The sequence below is a fragment of the Zophobas morio genome, unplaced genomic scaffold, assembly GCF_036711695.1.
Source record: "Zophobas morio isolate AGI-343-1 ecotype UQ-CSIRO unplaced genomic scaffold, CSIRO_AGI_Zmor_V1 ptg000022l, whole genome shotgun sequence".
NCBI classification, from domain to species: Eukaryota; Metazoa; Arthropoda; class Insecta; order Coleoptera; family Tenebrionidae; genus Zophobas; species Zophobas morio.
In genome coordinates this window covers 8,878,558-8,904,236 of record NW_026972127.1, presented here as the reverse complement: position 1 = coordinate 8,904,236, position 25,679 = coordinate 8,878,558, and the positions used below count along the sequence as shown (strand labels likewise).

Sequence of the window (25,679 nt, the reverse complement as noted above, 5' to 3'; positions counted from 1 at the left end):
TCTAAATATTGAGAATTCTAAAAATTGTAAAATTGAAAAATTACAAGTCGAAAATACGAAAATCTAAAACATTAGGAAATCAAAAAATGAAAAACCGCAAAATAAAAAATTGGTAAAATGAAAAATCGAAATACTTGAAAAAGAAAAAAATTTCTTGAATTTGAAAAACCGAAAAATTTCGAATTGAATAATTAAAGAAACGAAAATTGAAACATCCAACAATCATAAACATCCAGAAATTGCGAAATCGAAAAATTGCAAAGCGAAAAATTGAAGATACAAAAAATTAAAAATCGAGAAACGAAAAAATCAAAAAATTAAAATTAAAGACGAAAAATAAAATCTAGACATTGAAAAATTGCAAATTGAAAATTTGAAGACACGAAAAATTAAAATATTGAAATCAAAAAATTAAAAATCACAAAATGAAAAATCCAAATAGAAGAAAAAGAATAATACATATCTAGAAAAACTGGAAAACTGAAAAATTGAAAAACCGAAAAATTGTAATTGAGTAACTGAAGAAGAGAATCGAAAGATAATAAAAAATAAAATTCTAAAGAGAACAAATCTAAAAATATTAATAATAAAGAATTTAAAAAATGAAAAATAAAATCTAGATGTTGATAAATCTAAAAATTCTAAAATTAAGAAATGACAAATCGGGGCTGCCGGAGCCAAGGTAGCAAAATAAAACAACCAATGATTTAACTGTATCTTCCAAACTTCCAAAATTTTTATAAAACAATATTTTTACAGCATAATGCAAGGTATGATCGGAAAAAAATTTCTAGCAACCATTGAAATTAATTTAATGTTAAAAAATAATGTTGGCAACATCAGCTGTCAGTCATCAATCATCATTGTGTTGGTGTAACGAGTGGTCGTTCCGGAATTTTTTAAAAGAACGAACTCCATTTAGAACCATTATGGATTTTGTAAATTTAATACCTCATTTTGTACTGTACAAATCCTAAATATGGTAAAACCCAGACAAAATTTCGTAGTATCTAGGTGCTTTTTTTCATTATTATGCGCAGTCAAAATAATCTTTTAGTCAAAAAGCATATTTAAAGCTGTTTGAAATCTCATTTTATTCCTCTGAGACTTTTACTAAAAACACTTTTCTTATTTAAGATGCAACAATTTTTTCTGAATATGTTGTTTATCAGAATTATTCAGATTATTAGGCCATTATTACTGACGCAGAAAGAGTGTTAAGGTTGTTCGCTGAGACAGACATATTGTACATGAATAAACCGAAATCAAAAGAAAAATATTTAACAAATACATATAATGTTTAAGAACTAAAAAAATTTTGATGTACCTATTACCAGTGTTACAAGAACGTTTTACTTTATTTTTAGTTATATCATTGTAAGTGAGATCATTTCTAGTGGGCCAAATTAGTCAGCCCTGGTTATTACGATTTTTTTAATCCACCATTGCAGTAAAGAAAATATTAAAAATTTTGAAGATAAAATCAGAAGGCCTTTAAAAAAAACCGCTTAATAAAAATAAATCATAAACCATCCACTGCGTCCAGAATAACTTTCTGTCGAGAAACAAAACACCAACCAGTTTCATTACCTCAAACACCAGGCTAAAATTACTCCAAAGAATGCTATTGTACACCGCGGTTTAGATAGCATCTTTGATTAAAATATTAACGTTAATACTGTACACATCCTATAATTTAGCAATTAATAAAGCAATTTAAAAACACCGAACCATTTTATAATTTTTTCTAGAAACTTTTACGACCAATAAGGTAAACACCAATTTGCAATAAACCTAATATTTTACGATCCTGCACTTCAATCCCGCATTTACTTTACTCATTTAATCGAATTTCAGTCAAGCAAAGAAACTGCCCACAACCATCAATCGGATTCGACTCCGATACGGTTTTAGCGGCATGCGGCCGTAATTAAATTATTTCTAGGCGTAATAAGCCACCTGGTTAGACCATTAGGATGAAAATATTTGCAATTAAAGCTAGTGTTGCAAATGAAGTGTATTGCTTTTTGATAGCTTACCTGGAGTGTCCCCTTAATGGTAGTGTTAATTCAAGCAGACCAACCGGTCGCAAATGGAAGAACACATTTACTAGTTTTAAAATCAATGAGTCCTTGTCGACGATTTTTCTTGGGGTTGAGCAGGTGAAACTATTTATTAGCAGACGGCTTTAGCTTATTTAATAAATAGCAAAAGGCAATTTCTTTGTATCTACTAAGGCAGATGAAGTTTTTATCCCACTAAAACCCGTTAGTAAGTCAAATATTCATTAAATAGCCAATTAGGGTTCGACGGCGGCTCAATTAAACCGTCTAACAAATACGGCACGTTATTATTCCATCCCGAACCCATTAAACCTAACCTTTACCATACCTTACCGCCTTACAATTTTATGACATTAAAGGATTTCTGCGCGTTTTTCATCTTCGTTATTAAACTCGCATTACTGTGACATTATCATACCCACCTGCGACGTCAGCGGAACGAGTCTATTAGGCAAACAAGAGCAGGGACGTCTAATTCTGGTGGAATTTGGGCGAAACGCCGCCTTTTCGTGTCAATTGAATATTTTACGCTACACCCACTCCCGCTAGACCATCCGCCAATCAACCTACGCACCGGTATCAGGTGTTAGATACCGAAAAGCGGGAGGTGTTTCCTCGAATAGACCGCATTCCTATTGGCCGTCTAGGCGTTAGATTCCCGGAGAAGGGATGAGGGGTGTGGCTTTCTATTGCCAGGGTTGAACATGCGTTTTCAGGATCAGTCGTCCTTACAGCTTTCTAACGTCAGGGTGCACTTTGTGTCACGACGCAGTGACGATAATTTGATGAATGTGTAACAAGTGGTGGTTGATGAAGAGTTTGGTGGCGCCGCCTAAGTTTTGGATCTAATTGGACGTCTTCAGGAGATATGGTAATTCTGTAAGTAGCAAATGTTTAATTGATGGCTTGCAGTCCTGCTGCGATGTTTGTAACTGGTATTAAACTCCTTGACAATTTTATGGACGTTATCAATTGAAAGTAATTGCTGCATAATAAAGTACTAAATGAAAATGCATAAAATTTGAAGCCAGAACTAGTTTCGTATGGAAATGCGACAATTTCGTATCCTTGGGAGTCGAAAAAAGTCGAAAACGGAAAAATTCGCTTCCTTTCATATTTCAGGCGCAACTAAGACCGATAGCCGACTCGTATATCCAGTCTGTGTACTCCTATTCTTGACTAGTGAATTATTTACGAGTGTAAAATCAGATATCTTATAATTAATCGAACATGATAATTACCGTCCCATTGACAACGGTAAATTACGATTGTTTAATAACCAAACGCCCGGGGCTACTTTACGACCGATTCACCAAGAAGTCGATAACTTAGTGAGATTAAATTTATTACTAGTTGATTTTACACGCTTTAATTTTACAGTGCAAAAGTTGCGTGGGTTGCGCGGTCATTATCTATTCATTATTGAAGTCCTGTTCAGCCGCGCACTTTCCCTGTGTTTGACTTATCTAATCTGATTGTCAGCTCCTCAAAGGACATTCCAGTGGTGTGAAACTGGCGTGTGTCATTAATGATTGTCTTTAGATAAACACGGATTTAGATACGGCAGGTATTTCTGCGGAGATTTCAACGTGCAATAACGCGCGAAACCGACTTCGAAAGCCATAAATTAACTCATGGAAATTTTAAGATTTATGACCACAATAAAAGCTAACTAATGACGATAATATGCGCGGAGTGTAATATAGAAAGTACGTAGTAATTATAATAAGATAATAAGATTTCTTTTTCATATTTCAAATTATCAAAACTGTTACTTAGTTATTGCTGAAATTATGCACATTCAAATTTTTATGGGAACACGATGACCTAAGTTTAAAAAGAATGAGATTAAAAATAGAGTAAAATGAAAAACTCTTATGTAAACTAAACATGATCGATCCATATCACGCAAAACCGGTCGAGCTTTATTTATAAGTGCAACATAACATCAACTTTTATAACCCCGTTTATTCCTATAACACAATAATGTTAGCAAATATATTTTCTTGCTTAATTTTCATTTTTTAATTAAGTAGTTATGGTAAAGAAAATACATTATTACCTACAGTTTCTTTACAAACATAATCAGCAATGATTTTTTTTGTCATATTCACAATTATACTTAATACCTACTTATAATTTTATGTGTAGCATTTTTAGGTAGATATACCTAGTTGCTTTTCCGTATTAAATAGTTGCGATTTCATTATTTATTATACAAACCATCAGAAAAAACATATGCCATTTTCAAAAAAATATGTACCTATAAAACAACAAAAACAAACTAAACAAAAATGATCAAAATAAGAAATTAAGTATTTAAAAAAAATAATGTGGTTCGCTTGATGCTATAGCTCGTTTAAAGATATAGTGAGCTTATGGCTTAATTGCTAGTCCTATTGTAAGAATGACAAATAAAAATGATTTGAATATTGCGCGTTCACTACCTAAATGTCTGTCTAATTTATTCAATTTTATGAAGGATCCTTATGAAGTCGCTGTCATAACCGTATGACCGCACTATATCTTTAGCCGAACTTTTCTTAAATAAGGTGGATTTGTCATATGAAATTTAAAAAAAAACATTTGTCTCAATATACCTACCTATGAGTTTCTAGATATTTTTAAAACACATATATCTTAGTGTATTTGTTTATTTTACTATGTCATCAAAAAAGTCCAATATTTTATGCTAGCAAACAAAAAAATAACAAACGAAACTGAATATGCATTTTAATTACTTTTGCAAACAGGATCATAAATTATAATTTTTTTCTTGAAAATTTATCATTTAAAACAACTCAACATATGCAAGCTAGAACCAAAACATTTCTTTATACTTTCTAGTGTTGGGGAACCCATAAAAATGGTCACACATTTGTTACACAGTTCAGTTTAGCATTATTTTTCGTTTTGGGAGTGGCTGTGTTATGAATTATGATCTCACATATCTACTTTTTTTGTTGAATATATTACACAGAATACAAAAATAAACTAAAAATATACCTAGCGACGTAGAAAAATTATAGCTTAAATAACAATCAACCCGTAATTAATTATATTCTTCAAAAAAAAAATCACTATAAGCTCTAACAAAATCGCCATTAAAAAAAATCCATGCACAGAATTTTTATTTAAAGTTGCTTTAAAAAGGATGTTTTCAAGTTGATGTTAAAATTATAAATATGACGTTATTGATAAACATATTTTTATTTCCCGACCGTAAGCGTAATCGCCGAAACTACTGGCCCGATTGTTGTCAAATTTCGTATGTGTATTAGGAATATCATGTAAATGGTTAAATACTAACTAAAATTTGACTAATCGTCCCCACCACCAATGGGATGACGTCATCTCCAAAATTAACAATAAAAAGTTTTTTTTTAATGTTATAAAATAAGATATTCTTGCACTTGTGGCGCGGGAATCCGTGTTGAATTTTCACCTTAAACATTCAGAATTTTTATAAAAAATTCAAAACTGGATGACAATATTTTGCAACATAACTTTGAACTGCAAAACCGAATGCTCTGACATTTTGTAAATATTTTAGGGTTATCGTCATCATGGTAAATCGTTAAGCAAAATTTATTCCTTTATCCCCTCCCAAAATATTGATGACGTCATCACTAAATTTTGTTAAGAGAAAACTCATTTGGAACGTACGCCCAGCACGCTCCTTCATATTTACTTTACCATTACATACATAACTTAATTTTAACTTTTGTGTTCTCATAAAAAAATGAAAATTCGCATAATCTAATTTTATATTTTTTCCAAAAACCTGGATTTGTTTTATTGTACTTTAGGGGCGAGGGAAGTTCTGTCAGAACTACCTTAGACTAATTTTTTAAAGAAATAATTAGTACCGAATTTGCTCATTTGAAGAATGGCCAGATTTCTTTTTCACAACGAAAAGTTTCATCTTCAAAAGTGTTTTATTGATTTATGACAAAAAATTCATTTTATTTTAGTTAAGTATGTTAAATAGACAAAATTATTTTGAAATAAAATTTGACAGGTATGGTGTAATGTTTCACAAAAAATACCTTTTAAAAACAAATTTGAAAATGATTAGTTGAGAATGTTAAAATTAGGGCATCACAGATTTGTTTAAAAAAATAATAATCTGATTTGCAAGAATTTGTCAACATTAACAAGGTGTTGTGAATATCATATCTGACCAGACTATTTCGAAAAATCTCAAAAACAATTATTAATTGCACAAACTATGTAAATGTTTTTAAAATTTAAAGGCAATTTTTTGAAATTTAGGTTTTAATTTTTTCAGTTCATTTTTCAATTTTGATTTCTTTTTTTAACATCTATTTTACTTTGCTAATTAAAATTATAGGCGGCCAAGGCTTCATTCGAATCTTAACAATTTCATAATTCTGATTTCGTAACATAAAAAATTATAATATTTAAAATGTAAAATCTTATAACCTTCAATTTTTATTATTATTTATTTATTATTAGGGAACTTAACTTTGGATAATAAATTTCTATTGTAGTTGGCACCAAACAACTCCAAAATTGCCTTGTTAATGTGTTATCTAATATGTATATGTCAGTTTAATATGACAATCACAGTTTCTGTTGTATCCAGAGGCCCCCCGTTACAATTACACAATTTTTTTCTTAAATTTCCTGGTAATTAGTTTCCAAACGTGACTCTAGAATTTTTTAGGAATATAAAATTTCATAACGATAAAATATTACCACGAATTTTTCAAAAATTTTTAAATACACGTAGAGGCTGATTCAAAAATAATAACGATAAGAAAGGTTGTTAATAACTGATTATGCTAAACTCACTTGACATACACCCAGTAAAACTTTACACCTTCATTGTGGCAACAATTGACAGTAATAATCCTTGCGGTTCGGGTTCCTAAAGCTTACAATAGCAAGTTTTACTTATAAGGCTTAAGCCGTTTAGGTCAAAAGTCTTACTAGGTGTATGTCAAGTGAGTTTAGTATACATCTAGAGGGCCGTGAACACGATTTGCCGCTTTCGAAAATACATTTTTTTTGACGGCAGAATTTGAGTATAACAACAACAAAATTTGACTTCAAAGTTTGTCAACTAATTGACAGAATAATTCATTTCGGAAAAATTCAAATGAAGCGGCACATTAATAAATTAGTTTCATAACCCACTAGATCTAAAACACTTATTAACATCCTGCATTATAAAATGAAAAATTGTAGATAAAAACATGATGCTTTAAAAATTCTTTTAAATAATGAAAATCCGGTCGAATTCACACAGCCAACATAATATAGTGAATTAAAATATTGTTGGATATTTATCAGATAAATTAAATTTTGACAGACATTTGCCTGTAAGAATTTTTTAAATTATTTTTTCTTTGCTCAATAAACAATCCTTGATAACGTGTCACAGAGTTAGTGAGCACACTATTAAAAAAAATCTACAGGGTGAGTCGCTAAATTAATTTTATTATTGAAAATTACACAAAAGTCGCAAGGTCGCAACTATACATTATTTAAGCAGAACATTTATGTAATTTTACAGGTTCTCATTGGCTTTAAAACCGTAGTTTAGTTCTGAAATTTCGTTTCACGTTGTCACGTTATTCCTATTTTCTTGACATTTTTTGATATTACAAAGTTTCACAAAAAAATCGCAACAAAGTTAATTTTAAAACCTGCGTTACAATATTTAGTAGGGAAATATACAAAGGTATGCACTTTTCTGTGATCTGAATTAAATTAAAAAATCAACATACAAAATGTTTATAAAATGATTACAATTTCCAAATATCGATATTTTAGTTTTTTTCGAAGTAGAACACCATGTTCTATTGCTGCATCTTAGTCCGTTTTTCATTCACTTCCTTTTTATTATTTTTGTATGTCTAAAAATGATAGTTTCTATAATTTTTCACTTTTTTGAGAGATAAAGTACAGTAAGTTGTATAAATCAAAGACAGTGTCTTGTATTTCAAAAAAATTAAATACCGTTCAAAAATTCATTTGTCAAAATCACTCTTTTCTTAACAGGTACTAACCCCGACCACCCACCCTCTCTTTTCTTAGAAAGTTTGTCATTTGCCAAAATCAGTCTTATCTTAGTAAGTATTAGCCCCCCCCACCCACCCTCTGTTTTCTTAGAGGATACCTCATTTGCCAAAATCGGTCTTATCTTGGCGGCTCTAGCCCCGCCCACCCATCCTCTCTTTTCTTAGAGGGTATGGCATTTGCCAAAATCGGTCTTATTTTAGCAGATACTAAAAATAACGTTCTAATTTATAAATGTCTTATTAAATGTTTTTTCTTTTTTGGTTTATTTATTAATGAAAAATAATAGCTTGTTTTATTAATAATAATGCACAAGTATTAATGACTTGGTTGCTATGATTATTGTCCTAAAAAAAATAAAACGTGGATTTCAGTCACCATCGAGTAATCCGAAAGTCAGCCAAAGGTATTCACGCATATGGTGTGTGCAGTGTTGCCAATTTTACTTTTATAAAATTACGTTTTTTTTGTAATCTACGTCATAAAGAACCTAACCCTGTTTTTTTTGTGAATACTATAATTGTCTTACTACAAAAATTTAAGACAATTAACTAAGGGTTACAACGGCGCATCAGAATTTCGGTTATTAAACCTACAACGAAGCCATTCAGAGTATGTAAAAATATATGTATAGACTGTTTCATTAAAAAAAAACTGGTTATATGTAATGCCTCAAAAACGGAACACTCGGTATAGTCGAAAACAATTTTAGTGATTCTACTTAAAGAACTGGATATATAATTTTAGTTCTTAATATTTGTTTCTATTTTTTTTTTTTTTCATTTAACAAGATATCGAAAACCGCACTTAGTGAATCACTCTGTATATAAATTAATTCTGAAATCACATATTAACTAGTTTCAACTTGTCATTGTTTTTTAATAATTGTATTTTAACTAAATTTTATCCAGAAGAATGTCTTTTTTTCAATCCTTTGTTTTTGTAAAAATTCGTATTCATTTCCAGTACCTTATGATTATTATTTTTTCTCTCGCAGTAGTGATACTATTGCTTTTAGCTTGATGGGGGAAGTTTAATTTAGTACATTTTAATGAAATCGATTATTAAATTACGATTGATACGATAATTGAAAACACTGATCAAAGGTTCAACAGAACTCCCTTCAAGTTTAAACCAAAAGATCCCTCTTCTTGAAAAAATTATAAAATTTGATTTTGCGATTTTCGTTTTTGTGCTAATCTCTATAAAGTAAAAACCAGTGGCATAAATAACCCTACGCCAAGAATTTGCGCTCTCAAATAGGAACAATGTAAAATATATTTAAGGCAGATAATTAACAGGAAAAAATATCCTCTCAGCAATAACAATAAGCTTCAGTTCATATGTTTATGTTTATACATCGAAAGAATGGCACGTAGAAATTTGATTGAGTTTGTTTATAATGTTGTACAACACTTAATTCATTTTAAAATAGGATTTGAAATAACGTCATCAAATTGTTGGTGGGGACGATTAACCAAATTTTGGTTAATGTCGGTCCAATAGTTTCAAAGATCAGACAAATAAACAGACAGACGGAACCGGAAGATCACTTTTCTCGTATTCTAGGGGTTATGAATCGTCGAGAAAACGTGAAACTTACGTTCAGGAAGTAAAAAAAAAACGAAAGTTGAATGAAATAAATGATTACCACTTTATTTTCCAAATAACTCATACACACAGAGACACATACATTCCTAATTCAGTTTTTTCATCTTCCAAATCAAGCAAAGGTCGCAAATTTTCGAAATCGTTTATGAATCACCACCAAAAGAAATCTAAGGGTTAAATCTAGACTGCGAGCTGGCCATGTAGTAGGACCTCTATTGCCGAGCCAGTTTTTTCATAGTAAAGTTTTTCCAGAATTAAAAAATTTAATCATTTTCGACAGCATAAGTCATGCAGGACAACAAAAATTAAAAAAGTAACAGAAATTTCTGCCACTATTTAACGAACTTTAAAGTAAATTAAACTGGTTGACACAGGACCTGGCCAAGACTGGAAAATAACGATTAGGAGCTAGGATATTTTTTTAGCTTACTTAGCTCCCATGAAATAAATAGGTGTTATAGCAAAGACGAGATGAACGTTTTCTCACGGAATATTTAAAATTCGAAAAACTATTGAAACGGAAATAGACTGGTTTCAAAAGCAAAAAAGTTGACGTGCCAACATCGAAACAAATTAACAGAAATAAAAAGCGTGTGTTTACGGAGGTAATTACGATCTCATTCACCTGGTAAGCCGGATTTCTCGTTTATTTATTTATTTAAGGGTACAAATCATAGCTTACAGTGATCGTCAACCCTTACAACCCACACTAGACTTTATTTAAAAAAAATAAACCCTGTTTTATACCCAAATCTGCAGCAACTCTTGACACAAACAATTTATTTCCCTTTGACAAAAATCCACCCACGCATTTTCTCTTCCAGGCATACCCCGTCTTCCCCTGGCATGTCGTGCCGGGTCTACTCTAACTCCTCTTCTTCCGACTGGGACATCAACGACAGCGCGATACCCCGAATCAACGAGTTCGACACATTTTCTGAATGGGCCGACGGCCATTGCCGATTGGTCTACAGAGCCGACAACGAAGACGCCAAGAGACACTCCTCCGGATGGGCAATGCGGAACACCAACAACCACAACGTGCACATCCTCAAAAAAAGCTGCCTGGGAGTTCTAGTCTGCTCGCTGCGCTGCACCTTGCCGAACGGGGACAGGGTCCACTTGAGGCCAGCGATTTGTGATAAAGCTCGGAAGAAGCAGCAAGGTATAGTGGTTCGGGCTAATTTGTCTAAAAGTTTTAAAAAATAAGGTGCGACAGGTAAACCATGCCCGAATCGGCAGTGCACGGGAAGGTTGGAAATTCTGGCGTGTCGAGGGCACTGCGGGTATCCGGTGACGCACTTTTGGAGGCACACGGATCATGCGATTTTCTTTCAAGCGAAGGGGGTGCACGATCATCCCAGGCCCGAGGCGAAGAGCACGTCGGAGGCTAGAAGGAGCTTGGGGAGCGGGAGGAGAGTGAGGGGGCTGGCGGTGCTGTTAGCGAAGGAGGCGGCACTTGGCAATAAGGTAAGGCACAGGAATTTTGAGTTTTTGTGGTTTGTAGAATTCGAACATGTCGGTCCTCCATTTCGCGCCCTTCTAGTTACAATCTTCGAAAAATTAATGATGAGGTGCATTTTATTGAAAAAGTCTGCAATAATCTTTACAAAAAACAGCAAATTATATAATTTCTTCGACAAACAATAATGTAGAAAAATGTTTACTCAATATTATCTCTAAATTACAGTAAAAGAGGTCTTTCTGGAAATTACAATCTCACAAACTATAAAATATATGATAATGTATTTACCATATAATGTACTGAAACGTAAAGCTTCGAGTTGTCCATTTAGGATTTTTTTATATATATATTTTTTAATTTTATACATTACTTTACTCTAGTTTTCTATGTTCTTCACACATTATTTCCTAAGTTATCTCATTTGAGAAAAATAGAAGCAATATCAAATTATGAATTTTAAAAATTGTTGTTAAAAAGTCAAAATTATATTTGAAAAATTTTTAGAAAAAAGTTAATAAACAATTTAACACTATTATGGTGCGACATTTGTCTTATGTACTTATGTCTAACATTTACGTTTTTACAGATGTCAAAAAAACAACGGCTAAATTTAAACTTTATATATTTTTATTTGTTGTATAAAGCCCGTTATTATCACACGAGTTCGAGTTTGTAAAACGAACTCTTTGCAACGAGTTTTTACAAAGAACGTGTACAACAATGAAAACATTTAAAAGCTTTATTTAAAAAAATATCAACATTAATTTAGTTATTTTGATAATAACTAAATTAATGTTGATTATATTTTATCAATTTATTAGGGTCCTAGACCAAGACTTTCGAAAATTTGATTTGAAAATTAATATTTTTAAATATTTTGAAAACTATATTTCTTTATTTTATCGATTCTGGAAAAATTGATAAATTTTTGAAGAAATGAAGCTGAAAATAATTTCTGTAAGTCAAAATCTACTAGAAGAGATCTTGAGATAATTTTCGAATGGTGCAAAAATTCTTACGGATCTATTCAAAAATTGAAAGTTGCCTAAAAATCCTCAAAAAAATATATGAAATATATTTTGCCGAGGTGATTCAAAAAATTAACTTGCCAATGATCCCGGACTAAGATTTTCGAAAAATTCGGTCTGAAAATTGTAATTTTTTTATTCTATCGATTGTGGAAAAAATGGTTGTAATTTTCGAAGAAATGAAGCTGAAAATAATTTCTACAAGTCAAAATCTACTAGAAAATCTTGGTGTTGGCAGTGTTTTTTTTTTTTGAGAAGCTGAAAGCAACTCAGGGGCTTGTAGTGTTATTTTTCTCTAAAATGCGCAAGAAACTTGGTGCCCCCTGGCGTTTTTACATAAAATGTGAAATAATCTGGGGGTCCCGTACTATCTTTTTTGGAGAAGCTGAAAGAATCTCGAAGGCAGTTAGTGTTATTTTTTCTTGAAGGCGAAATAATCAATACCAAGTTCCCCTAGTTTTTTTTTTTTTTTTGAAGTAACTGAAAAGATCTCTGGGGCCCCAAGTGTTATGTTATTCTAAATTGCGAAAGAATCTCGGGGACTCCAAGTGTTATTTCTTCTAAAAGAGGAAAGAATCTCGGGGTCTCCTGGTGTTTTTTGGAGAAGCTGAAAGGTTCTCGGAGACCCCAAGTGTTATTTTTTTTAAAGGCGAACGAATCTGGAAATCCCTTGGTGTTGTTTTTTGTGGAGAAGCTGATAGAATCTCGGGGGCACTTAGTGTTATTTTTTAAGGCGAATTAATTCCGGAGTTCCTAAGTGTTTTTTTTTTGAAAATTTAAAAGAATCTCAGGGGCTCCAAGCATTATTTTTTCCAAAAGGCGAAATAATTTCGATATCCTCTAGTATTTTTTGAAACAATCTAGGGGACTCGGAAGAGTTATTTTTTTCTAAAATGCAAATTAATTCTGGAGTCCCCTAGTATTTTTTTAGGAAGATGTAAAAGTCTCGGGGGCTCCAAGTGTTATTTTTATGTAAAAGGTGTGTTTTTTTTTGAGAAGTTGACAGAATCTCGATGGCCCTTAGTGTTATTTTTTTTCTTAAAGGCGAAATAATCAATACCAAGTTCCCCTAGTTTTTTTTTTTTGAATTATCTAAAATGACCTCTTAGGTCGCAATTGCTGTTATTCTAAAAGGTGTTATTTTTCTCTAAAATGCCCAAGAAACTTGATGTTCCCTAGTATTTTTTCCATTAAGTATGAAAGAGTCTGGGGGTCCCCTAGTATCTCTTTTAGAAAAGCTTAACGAATCTGGGGAGCTCTTAGTGTTATTTTTTTTAAGGCGAATTAATTCCGAAGTCCCTTAGTATTTTTCTTTTTTTTTTGGGAACCTGAAAGGATCTCAGGGCCCTAAGTATTTTTTTTTCTATTAGGCGAAAGTATCTAGGGACCCCTGGTATTTTTTTTGGAGAAGCTGAAAGGGTCTCGGGGACCCCAAGTGTTACTTTTTTTCTAAAAGGCGACAAATCTGGGGGTCCCCTGATGCTCTTTTTTTTCTTGGAGAATCAAAAAGGATCTCGGGGGCCCAAGTTTTAATTTTTTTTAAGGAGAGTCCCCTAAAAACACCGAATTAGAAAAATCACTTTTTCTCGGCTACTTACTCAGATTTTCTTGGACCTTGGACCTTCAATTTATATCTGAATTCTTAATCTTTGTTAAGATTAAGAAAACTGAGTTTTTGCTTCTCAAACAATTCAAGATTTGTTGCATTGTAAAAATTTCTTTTAAAAGTTTTTAACTTTTACGTTAGAAATTCCAAGCTTTTCGAGAAAAACAAAGCTTTAACGATCTTAATTTCTCCAACCTGTATGATTTCTTTCACAAACTTGGAAATTGCGAAATATTAATCTGATAATAATAATCATCAGCTTAAAAATTTTGTATTTTATTATGATTATTGTAGGTGAAAAAAAAAAACTTTTCAAAAATGTAAAATTTCAGAAGTCGTATTAGAAATTAAAATTATCGTGTGATATCTTTTAAAACTTTTACAGTGTCTCGGAATTTTCTAGATTTTCTATCTCCATGTATTTAATTTGTTAAAAAAAAACGTAATAATTTTTCTTAAGAATTTAGTGTTAGTTAGTCCTGGACTAAGACTTTCGAAAAATCGGTCTGGAAATTCTAGTTTTTTATTTTATCGATTCTGGAAAAATTGTTGTAATTTTCCAAGAAATGAAACTGAAAATAATTTCTGCAAGTCAAAATCTACAAGAAAATCTTGGGGTTGCCTAGTGTTTGTTTCTTTTTTTTTTTGAGAAGGTGAAAGAATTTCGGGGGCCTTGGTTTTATGTTTTTCTAAAAGCCAAAATAATCGATCTCAAGTTAAGTTCCCCCTAGTTTTTTTTTTTTAAATAGCTGAAAGGATCTTTGGGGCCACAAGTTTTATTCTATTCTAAAATGCGAAAGAATCTTAAGTTTCCCTAGTGTTTTTTTTTTTTTGAGAAACTGAAAGAATCTGGGGGACTTCTAGAATGCTGTTTCTCTAAAATATCCGAGAATCTTGATGTCCCCTAGAATGTTTACATAAAATATGAAAGAATTTTGGGGGGCTCTGAGTGTTTTTTAAGGGGAATTTATTCCGGAGTTCTTAAGTAATTTTTTTTGGAAAAGCTGAAAGAATCTCAGGGGCTCCAAATGTTATTTTTACCAAAAGGCGAAAGAATTTTGACGTCCCAAGTATTTTTTTGAAAAAATCTCGGGGACTCCAAGTAATATTTTTTTATGTAAATGACGAAAAAACTTCGGGGTTCCCTGGTGTTTTCTTGGAAAAGCTGAAAGGATATAGGGGGGTAAATTAGAAAAACAACTTTTTCAAATTGCAAAGGGCTATTTACTCAGATTTTCTTGGAAAAAAAACCTTCGATTTATATCTGAATTCTTAATGTTTTTTGAGATTAAGAAAACTGAGTTTTTGCTTCTGAAAAAATTGAAGAAACTTTGGATTCACTGAATTATAAAACATTCTTTTAAAAGTTTTTAACTTTTACTTTAGAAATTCCAAGCTTTTCGAGAAAAAGAAAGCTTTAATGAACTTAATCTCTCTAGCGTGTATGATTTCTTTCACAAACTTGGAAAATGCAAAATATTAATCTGATAATAATCACCTTCAAAATTTTGAATTTTACCATGAGCATTGTAGATGAAAAAAACAACTTTTTAAAAATTTAAAATTCCAGAAGTCGCATTAGAAAGTAAAAATTATTAAGTGATATCTTTTAAAACGTTTTCAGTGTCACGGAATTTACTAGATTTTCTATCTCCATGTATTTAATTTGTTTTTAAAAAATGCATAATGATTTTTTTAAGAATTTATTGTTCTCAACGCATAATTTATTAAATGTTTCAAAATTTCCCTTATTTCCGTGTTTATCAGATAATTTACACTATTAAAGTACTTCTAATTTTCTTTTTTCTTTTTTAGTACATGAGTATGAAAAAAGTGTCTTTTATAATTTCAATACGTAACAAATGCATAAGTCTTTACTTTAATTAGAAAAGGGCATAATATACCAACTAAGGGAAAAATATAGGTCGCATCAAATATTTGGAAAATTATTATTTTTTGAATGGCAGTTTATCATCACTGAAAAATTCAACGAGAGAACAATAAAAACATGATCAAATATATTAATTATAGATTTTTGAAGATTTGTCTTTGATAGAATTTTCGTGTTTTCCGGCGACCGTCAATTTGAACCTGCCACATTCAAAGACAAATCTTCAAAAATTCATGGCTGTCTTTGTTCGTGTTTTTTATTAATGTTTTGTCTTCTGAGCTCCTTGTTTCCAAATCTTCCAGCATTTATTCGTATTACATATTCGGAGTTCTTCGCTCATTATTTTTCTCTGCTCTCTCCTTTTTATCTTTCAACGTTTCGTCGTAATTAGACTATCGGCATACACTCTTGTATTCTTTCCTCAGTTTTGAGTATTGTTATTCTATTATGGAATCTCCCGTTTTCGGTAACAGACTTTTCTTTCGAAAATATTCTGCAGGGTATATTCGTATTTTCTTCTAAATTCACTTTTAATTGCTGGAAAATACCAAAAAAACCTATAAATTTTAGCTATAAATGAATTTTTTATTGAAATTTATGATGTCTAAGCATTCTGATTGACTCTTTTCGGAAAAAGTAGACGAAATATGGCTCAGAAGTAATAAATTTTGACAAAAATATGATTTCTAGCGAAACCCTGATGGTTTTCCAGGTAATTTCGGGGCCGTCGGGTACCAGAAACGCTAGAAAACACAAAAAAGGCTTGAAATTTACATTTCTAATGTGTTTCAAGGAATTCTGTGCATTTTTAAGCGCTAGAAGGTGGACTTTTAGTTAAAAAAAAATGCAAACGTTTTATTTATGTAACCAACAATACACAAAAGTTTGCGTATTCTGCACCCAAAAATATAGCTCATAAATTTCAACAGCAATATGAATAAAATTGCGGTTCACTTGAGGTTTTCAAGCTCCGCGGGGGCAAGAATTGGTAGAAAAACATTGTAAATCATAAAACAGGACAGAATTGACTTATTTTGCGAAAAGGAGACGATTGGGGATATGGTGTTCGTAGCTTCAAGATCTTCGTTCAAAAACTTCAGAAATGCAACTTTTAAACAATTTTTCTTTTTTTTGGTACAAAATACCTTGATATCATCTATCCAGTTTTTGTTACGATCGCTACGTTAGAAGTAATCTGACTGGTAATAATGTGGCGAAATCTGTTTTATTTTAAAACACGTGCTCACTGAGATCGTCATTTACGTTTCTGGAACAAAAAAAGAAACTAATAAATTTTCTCTTAAATTCATTCCAGGACGTAATAAATGACTGAAAAAAATAACGTGGTAAAAATTTCTCGCTCATGTCAACACTTCTCCCATAAATGTTTACAAGACAAGTGTTACTTACTTTTAGTAGCAGCAGTTTTACTAGCGCAAGCTGAAGCAGTTCTTTCAAAACACCGGCACCAGCACTTCGTACTTTTATTGTTCTAGATGAAATAAAATTTTATTAAATCGTGAAAAACAATTAACTTAGCGTTAGACCGACTTGATGTGAAGGTTATCGCCTTGTAAGCAGCTACTTAGTCGACAGCCTAAGTATTATTACAATTTAAAAACCCAATCGATACTCCAGATAACGATCAAATGATTGCAATTTCGCTCATTACTGTCAGCAGACACGTTTCACTATTAATACTGACAGCTAGAGATCTACAAAAAGAAAAAGAAAACCTGAAATGTAAAAATGGAGGCAGCTGATCCTTGAATTTTTAGCGAGCCGAAGTTCATGGAAATGAGTTCAATTTGCGCTTCCGTTTGCATAGTCATTAGAAATGCGAAATGTTTAGCAGGATATGTTTATTCAGCATGTTAACAAATCCTAGAAAATACTGACAAGACGTTTTTTGTCAGTCCGGTAGTTTCGGAGATTACGTGTCTAATAAAAATGGACACAGACGCCAGATAGACAGACAGACGGAAACGGGAGACTAATTTTTCGTACTAAATGACAAATTAAAAGCTTTCGTCTACATCGTGTCGCCTCGTCAAAAACACTTAATTCTCGTGCATTAAAATACGATTTTGGGCCGTGGTGCACAGACAGCTAATTTAAGGAATCAAATTTCAAATGTCTATAATCAAAATTACTTGATGCATCCGATGACATCATTCACCGAGTCAAGAAATATGGGCCCAACGCAGACGGAAATGTATATTTAATTAAATTGGTATGTAAAACGAAGAAGACATATGTTTCTGTCAATGCCACATTTTCCAGTGGATTACTAGTATTAATTACGGGTTTGTTCTTCTTAAATCGTCGGCCTCACCATGTAATTACATACGTGTGGTCGATTTATCAGCCGTAACTCTATTTGTATCGAAATATTGGTGATTGCTGATGCTTAATCATGTGTTAGACAAACCTCTCATTATCGGACCCCTTGGGTACATTCTCAAGACTCAATTTATTACGTTTTGGACTTAGATGATTGAGATAGTACTTTTTCGTTCCAGCTGATGTCGCTGCGAGAGCCGAAACGCCAGTGTCGCGATCTGACCTCAGGCCCGCGGAACCTCAACCCTCCTCCTCTGATCGCCGATCAAGACAAAGGTAATAGAATTTTAATTGCAAGAAAGTGATTAAAGTTGGTACGTTGCAGGTTATTGTTCCTGCCCGCCTTTTGAGTGTATTTGTAATTACCAGCCAGTTCTTCCCACAACTCTGCAACAATACAACCCCCATTCACCTACCTACCAACAGCCGCAAGTTCTCGACTCGTACTGGACGCAAGAACCGGCACAAGCGCAGTCGTACCCAGACGTCGCAACTCTGAACCAGCAGTACGACTTCACCAACATTCCTGCGGATTTGTTCCAGCCGGAGGAGATCTTCCAGCTGGACCAACCCATCAAGCCCGATTTCGTCGCGACTTCGACCAGCGACATTAATAGATCGCCCTCGACGTTGCTGGATTTGGGCAGCGGTACCATCCACAGGGAGTTCAAGTCGGAAGAGTACTGGAGCCAGAACATCACCACCATGATCAACGACGACAGCAACAACAGCGGCAGCAGTCGATTCAATCTAAGTCAATCCCCCGATAATAGTCTAAGTCTCAACAACAACTTAGTTCCTGCCATAAACCAAAACCAGTACATGGAAAGCGCGAAAATTGACGATTTGTATGGTGTGCACAAATCAGCGCAGAGCTACTTCCAGCAAACCATGCTCGATGGAGATTACAAAACCCAACCCAACTTCGAGATTATCGCCGACAATAAGGTCTACTTCGACGAAAATATGCAAAATTTTGAAGCGTTCCAAAATCCAAAGACTTATAAACCGAATTATCAGGAGAAGTATATCGATTTGGGGCAATATGCGGAGTACAATAACTTTCTTTCGGTTTATGATGGTAATAAAATGAACGATAGTGCCATGTTTGGTGATCTAGATTTTCGAATTAACAATTGTGTATCAGGTGCAAGTAGTTTACACTATAGTCACGAAAATTTTGATCTTATTTCGCATCCGTAATTAAGCAGTGTTTTCACGTTTTTGAGTGCCTTGTACACTAATTGCTTTCAATGATCTTCATTATGTTAGAGTATATTGCTGTTGTACACATTGTATATACTATGTATAAATAAAGAATAGATTTGTGATATTTTAGCTCAGTTAAGTGGGCTTTAATTTGTAGGTTTCAAGCAATGAATTTTATGTTCGAACGTGTAGTATTACTTGGAGTGCGAAGACAGGAAATAATAGAGAAATAAAAGTGCATACCACGTTAAATTACTCGAGGTTATAATTAAGCTGAGGCGAGTGTTGGCCATAAAGAAATAAATAGAGAAATAACTATTGTTGTATAAAAGACAAGCCAATGTTAATAGACGCATACCTAAACATAATTTTCCAGTATGTAGATTTACTTTAACATTATCATGGGCATAGTAATGCTATTCAAAATTTGTGTTTTCATTTCTCCCAAAAAACTGATGACGTAATTATTATATATGAATATTGCTCGTGCAGTAGCACTTTTTGAGTGTTTGAAGCGGAATTATTAAAAAAACATACAAGATGATTCGCGAAAAATATCACACCTGAAAAATTCAAAACGCAACCAACAGTACAATTTCATAGAAGTCTGATATTAACCATTATTTCTGTTTTAATTTAAACATTGTTAGGTGTTTAGGAACTTCTGACAAAATGTCAATTTTAACATGACACTTCTTACACGAAACAGACACCGATGTTTTATTAAAAAAAAAAATGGTATGAAATATCAAAGATGGTTTTAAAAATGTATTTCTGGTTGCGTCTTGAATTTTTAAGGGTGGAGCTTCTCATGAACAATCCTGTATATTAGATCCAAACACGGTAACAATGAAGCTATACAAAGAGGTACCAGTGGCGGCTCGTCATATGAGGCAAGTGAGGCGGCGCCTCACAGCATATATCTTAAGAACAGATTGATTTAATTTATAATTAAAAAAGAGCTTTCAATGCATTTTTAGTTACAAAAATATGTTGAAATGGTAAATCTGTAGATGATTTTTTATTTTTACACTTTCTGCGGACATTTTCCGTTGAATACTGTACGATCCATGCCCCGAATTCTTTAACTGAAGCGGCCAGAGCGTCGGTTCACTTGAGCCAATGAAGCCCAATCACAGACACGGATTTCCATGACTCAGCTGCTATACTCCTATACATGAATTCGCTCGCAACTGAGGCGATATCTTCGATGCTTCTCGGCCAATTTCGGCGGACCCATTAAACCATTTTCCCATTTATTTTACAGAATAGAAGGGATGCAGGGTGCGTGGGTAATTAGCATAAACGTGAATAAAAGTCCAGGAGTTGGTGTTTCGTGTTTTAGTCTCTTTCATAGGTACAGGGTACAGGTGAGTGAAACATGAATCCCGAGTACGATATTGTCATGTTGCTTCTTGAAACGCCGTTTTCACGACGAACCGAGTTAGAACGTCGGTAAATTTTGCTAAATATCGAACAGTCAAAACCGTTAACTTCCATTGATAAGCGACAATGTCATCAGTACTCCAGATCTTTTAAACCAGCCTGGTACGAAACATAAACGGCTCTGCCGTAGCCGTAATATTTATGCTGAAAGTCTATATTGTTGGCCGTGTCTACTCTTAGGCAATGTAAAAAACACATGGACGACGTCTCCGAGATATAACGATTTAAAGAATTTCATTCGAAGTGCAAAGTTACATAAAAGTTCCAAAGTACACATTAAAAATTTCATGGGCTTAAAAGATTTAGAAAGGAACACAACAATTGCCGAATCCCTCCAAGAAAGTGCTAGTTTAAACAAAATTTTGACTTGTAAAAACATTGTTGATGAAATGTGTTATGGGTGTTAATATTATTATTATTATTACTATTATTAGGACCCACTACTGACGGGGAAATGAACGATGTTCAGGCAAGACTTCTATCATTACTGACTACTAAGACCAAGTAATATGCATTAATCACATTAATTTAATTAATTTTATTATTGATAATATTATTGTCAAACTTCTATCATCGCCTCACCACATCAGACAGTCACGAGCCGCCACTGAGAGGTACCGAACTAAATAAGAAAAGTGTACGTTTCAACATTTTAACAACCAACTCTGGAATAGTATTATGCTTCATATTTAAATATTATAAAATTATTACTTTATTTAACAATTATGCATAAATACTTAATGTGTTGTCGTCTATTCCACAAGGGAAGAACACCGGAACGTTTTTCATTGTACCTACAGCACTGTACAAAAAAATTTTGAATATATTCTTCAAAGATAGACAATATATTTTTTGAAATAATCTTTTGTAAAATGGTTTGTCAATTTATGAATGGTTATAGTTTGGTGCCATCTATAATCTATACCAAAAAAGAAGCACAATTCCGAAACGTCTTTTTTTTTCTTGTATACTGTGATAACCCAAACATCCCGCCTTAAAATGACATGTGAAAAAAAAAATTGAAAAACCCGCGAAAATTTGAAAAATTGGCCTTGACTGTAAACGTCTATAACAAAATGGAACCCAATATTGTGTTTGCATTTTCTTTGGCGGAATGCGTTCAGATGGTGGACTCCAAGGTACGTAAAGTACCGCTAAATAAAACACAAAATATATGGAGAACACAAAACGTTTTTTTCCTCCACTGACAAAAATAATGAAAAAAAAAGGTACGGCTAAGGTGTGCAGGATGAAGATCTCTTAGTTCTCAGCTACAAAAAAAAAACTTGCCTGACTTGGAATGAAATCAAATTAAACGTTCTGCATCAATGCAAATATTTGAATATCACAAATTTAATAAAAACAAAAAAAAGTGAAATAAACTAACTGGATGCAAATACATAAATTATTACGCACAGCAACAGCGGCACCAGAGCGCCTCCTCGTGAATCCTTATGACTCCAGAAGTTGCGGGGACACCTAGGGTCACTTTAAGAGTATAAGGATCGAACTATATCAATGTCATTCTAGAGCACAGCAGAATTACCCATAGATGGCATTATAGCACGAGCGGAATTTGGGGTTCCTGGTTGTGGCTGTTCTCCCACCACGACGGTGATTCTATTCTATCGGCATACACATACCACCCAGTACCCCTCTATCACGAAGAAACGTGCCGCGCGAGCAGGCCGTCTCGATCGCAAACTCGTGGTTGGAAATACCGACCATCATCCCGACCGCTTCCCTGATCTCTATTCAAAATCCGCGTCTTTTGTGCAGATGGCGCGACTGCCAGCTCAACAAGGAACTGCGCACTCCGCTCCCGCCACGTATTTTTGTGTTATTTACCTCAACTCCTTTTAAATGTTTAATTTCTACGACTTTGATATTAAACTACAATCGAACAAGTGTTAAAGCTTCAAAAAGAACAGCAAACAACGATTAAATTCGCCATACACTCTCGTGAAATTTTGAACGGCAAAGGATTCTTATCTGAAATTAAGATTGGACATCAGACAATTTACGATGGAAGTTTTTATTAATAAAATATTTACGTGCTACAAAAAACTAGCAAAAATTTATAAAAACAAAAAAGATCAGGTGTGAAGTAAAACTTGTGCAGACATAAAAAAAATACTTGAGTTTAGGAACTGCAGATCATGAAAATTTATATTCAATTTAAATTATACAGCAATGAAAATTACTAAGACTAAGACTGAGAGAAATTGCATGAGGTGAAAAATTACAAAGCTAACAAAACTACATGCGGTTAATATTTGCCACACTTTATCAACGGTTCAAACAAAGAACTTACATGATGTTAAATTATGCCACACTTTATCAATGATTCAAACAAAGAACTTACATGATGTTAAATTGATTTAACTGCCATAAATGAAGTATTAGCAATCTTGTGTGAGAAATTAAGAAGTTTTATACCCTCTAACAAACAAGTGAACTAAACTTGCACATATTGTCTATGTTTAACGATTTTCTTAATGAAAATTCTTTTTAAATTTAAATTATCCAAATGCGATTTCGCGCCGTTGTTTTTTTTTTCAGCGCGAAATTTTAATTCAGATTTGGTCACCACAGTATTTAGAATTATTCACGAAAAGTTTCACGTTTAAAAATTTCAAAACGCAACCAATAGTCCAATTTCATAGCAGTCTTTGATATTAACCATTACTTCTGTTTTAAGTTAAACATAGTTTGGTCTTGATAATTTGGAATAAACGTCAATTGTTAGGTTAAAATGAAAAAAAGTTCATATTAAAAGGACGAATTTGAATGAATTTTTGTTTGCATTTATCAAATTGCATTCCTGAATTTTGATTGAAGTCCTTACGTTTTTCTTAAGAAAATTACATGATAACACACGTGTATTATGTGTTGCATAACTTGGCCAAATAAACTATTATTGTAACTACTCTCTATTCCTCAAACAACTTTTTGAAAATTAAAAATTCATTATAGGTATGTTAATCATAGTTCCATTACCACGCAGAATAGTTACACCGTCGTACATTTTTTTTTCCAAAGCAGAACTGAGACTGAGAGCAGTTTTTTGTTCCCTCAAATAAAATGTGAGGATGAAACAAATATATTGTGGTGTCTAGGTCTGAAATTTAAATCTCGCGCTGAGCAAAAAAAAAACCCGGGAAACCGTATTTGAAAATTTAAAAATAAGAAAAATCAGAACATCATGGGCCATCACTCATGTTCTCCAGCATTTAGGGAAGTACAAGAATGTCATCCTCGATTTGGCGTAGGGGTTTGGGAATGCGAATTGGGTAGATTTTTGTCACTTCTTGTTTTGGGGTGTTGTGAGTGTAAAATTTGGTTTGTAATAAAGGAGTAATTGTTTAAACGAAAATGGATCACATTCGACGCAACGATTTCCCTTCAACGAGCGTAATTAATTATGAATTAATTTTTAATCTGAAATGTATGAAACTTTGGCGAATTCGTGAACACATTAATTTTATTTTATTGTTTGTAAACTCACAGCTCGTGTTAAAAATTTTAACCGTTCGTGGTTCTAATACAATCTAACAATAGTAAACCACTCTTAAACGCTGATCCATTTCGAAAGAAAAGGCCTTGGAAATTATTATCTGTTAAATTAATATTCTGGTGGACCCCAAAAAAAACGAGATGGCTGTAATATTTGGGATTATTCGGTTATTAACTTTTTAATTTTATTATTATTAATATGTTAATATTTTGTATACTTCCTGATATTATATAAAGAGTATCTATAAATGATTTTGGTCGCAAGGCCTACTTTGAAATATGAAAAGAGCCACTCTTGATACTAGATTTATTTATCGATACTTTGTAAAATACTATATACGACCGGGCTCTTTGCATTACTTTCTTGTCCGCATTTGAGAGCTTAAACTGTCACTTTACGGCCCGCTCAGTCTTGCCACCAATAACATACTAAATTACTGTTTAATCAAATTTTATATCTACATCAATTTTACAATTCTTACAATTGCTACTATGAATAGAGAGAACATTTGCTGCAACTTTTTTTTTTCTTTTTTTTGCTCAACGTCTATGTTTACTAAGTTTTGCTCAGAAAAATTCAATGTTGAAGCTAATCCCATGGAGGTATTTCCTTTGTTGATTGGGGCTGATGCCATAGAAGTAACTGCTCCATTGACAAGGATTTTTTTAGTAGTGTTTAACTTATTTTGAAGAGAATCTGCCACACTTAAGGATTTCCATCCTCCACGTCGCTCCAAATCTGCAATATTCGGACCCGAATCAGCCAAGAGCGTGTGGCGGCACAATAACACGTTGGTAGGCGGATAAAGATAAGCGGCCTCGTGGTTTAGTAGTCAGGATACCTGCCCGACAAGCGGGTAACGTGTGGTTCGATTCCCACCGAGACAGCAACATTTTTCTTCGCTTACCTTCAAGCGTTACTCACGAGCGCCGAAAACAGTGACCAACATAACAAGAAGAAATTGGCAATTTCAGAAATTCGGCTATTTTCGCAGTCCAAATGCATTTTTATAAAGTCAAAAAGTACTCCGCCAACAACGACACCAGATAGAACGGTAAATATTGATGAAGTATTTCCGACCAAAAACAATTTAAACATTGAAAACAATGTCACTAACTTTTCACCTAATATAGTTACAGTTCCCACAAGCCTGATTAAGACAGATTCAAAACAAATTCAAAAAAAGATACTACGTAATAATTCAAATAAAGGGTCAAAAATGTAATAACAGTCAAACTTATTGGTAATGTCTTAAATTAGACTGATTCTGCTCGAATATTAGGCATTTCACTTTGATTATGATTTACAATTTATATCACATATTTCTTACTTATTTAAATCGGTCTACTTAAGGTTAAAATATGTGCTTCCAGGTTTCTCCTAAACTTCAAAATTAAAAAAAAAAAATTAACGGAATCATTAATTTTCTCGGTTTTATTTTACAACATTACT

At 32.9% G+C, this 25,679-nt stretch overlaps 1 protein-coding gene across 2 annotated transcripts; it reads left to right on the top strand.

Moving 5' to 3' along the window:
* Nucleotides 1–2,800: 2,800 nt before the first annotated feature.
* Nucleotides 2,801–19,579, top strand: LOC135133643 (transcription factor glial cells missing-like). Of its 2 annotated transcripts, none has more exons than XM_064062098.1 (5): nt 2,801–2,942; nt 10,547–10,887; nt 10,933–11,192; nt 18,235–18,331; nt 18,381–19,579. In XM_064062098.1, the coding sequence occupies exons 1-5, from the start codon at nt 2,932–2,934 to the stop codon at nt 19,256–19,258; spliced, it is 1,587 nt and encodes a 528-aa protein (XP_063918168.1). In that variant the 5' UTR covers nt 2,801–2,931; the 3' UTR covers nt 19,259–19,579. The 2 variants fall into 2 exon arrangements, with proteins under 2 accessions (XP_063918168.1, XP_063918169.1); XM_064062099.1 differs by having other exon boundaries at nt 10,942–11,192; nt 18,381–19,577.
* The last annotated feature ends 6,100 nt before the right edge of the window (nt 19,580–25,679 follow it).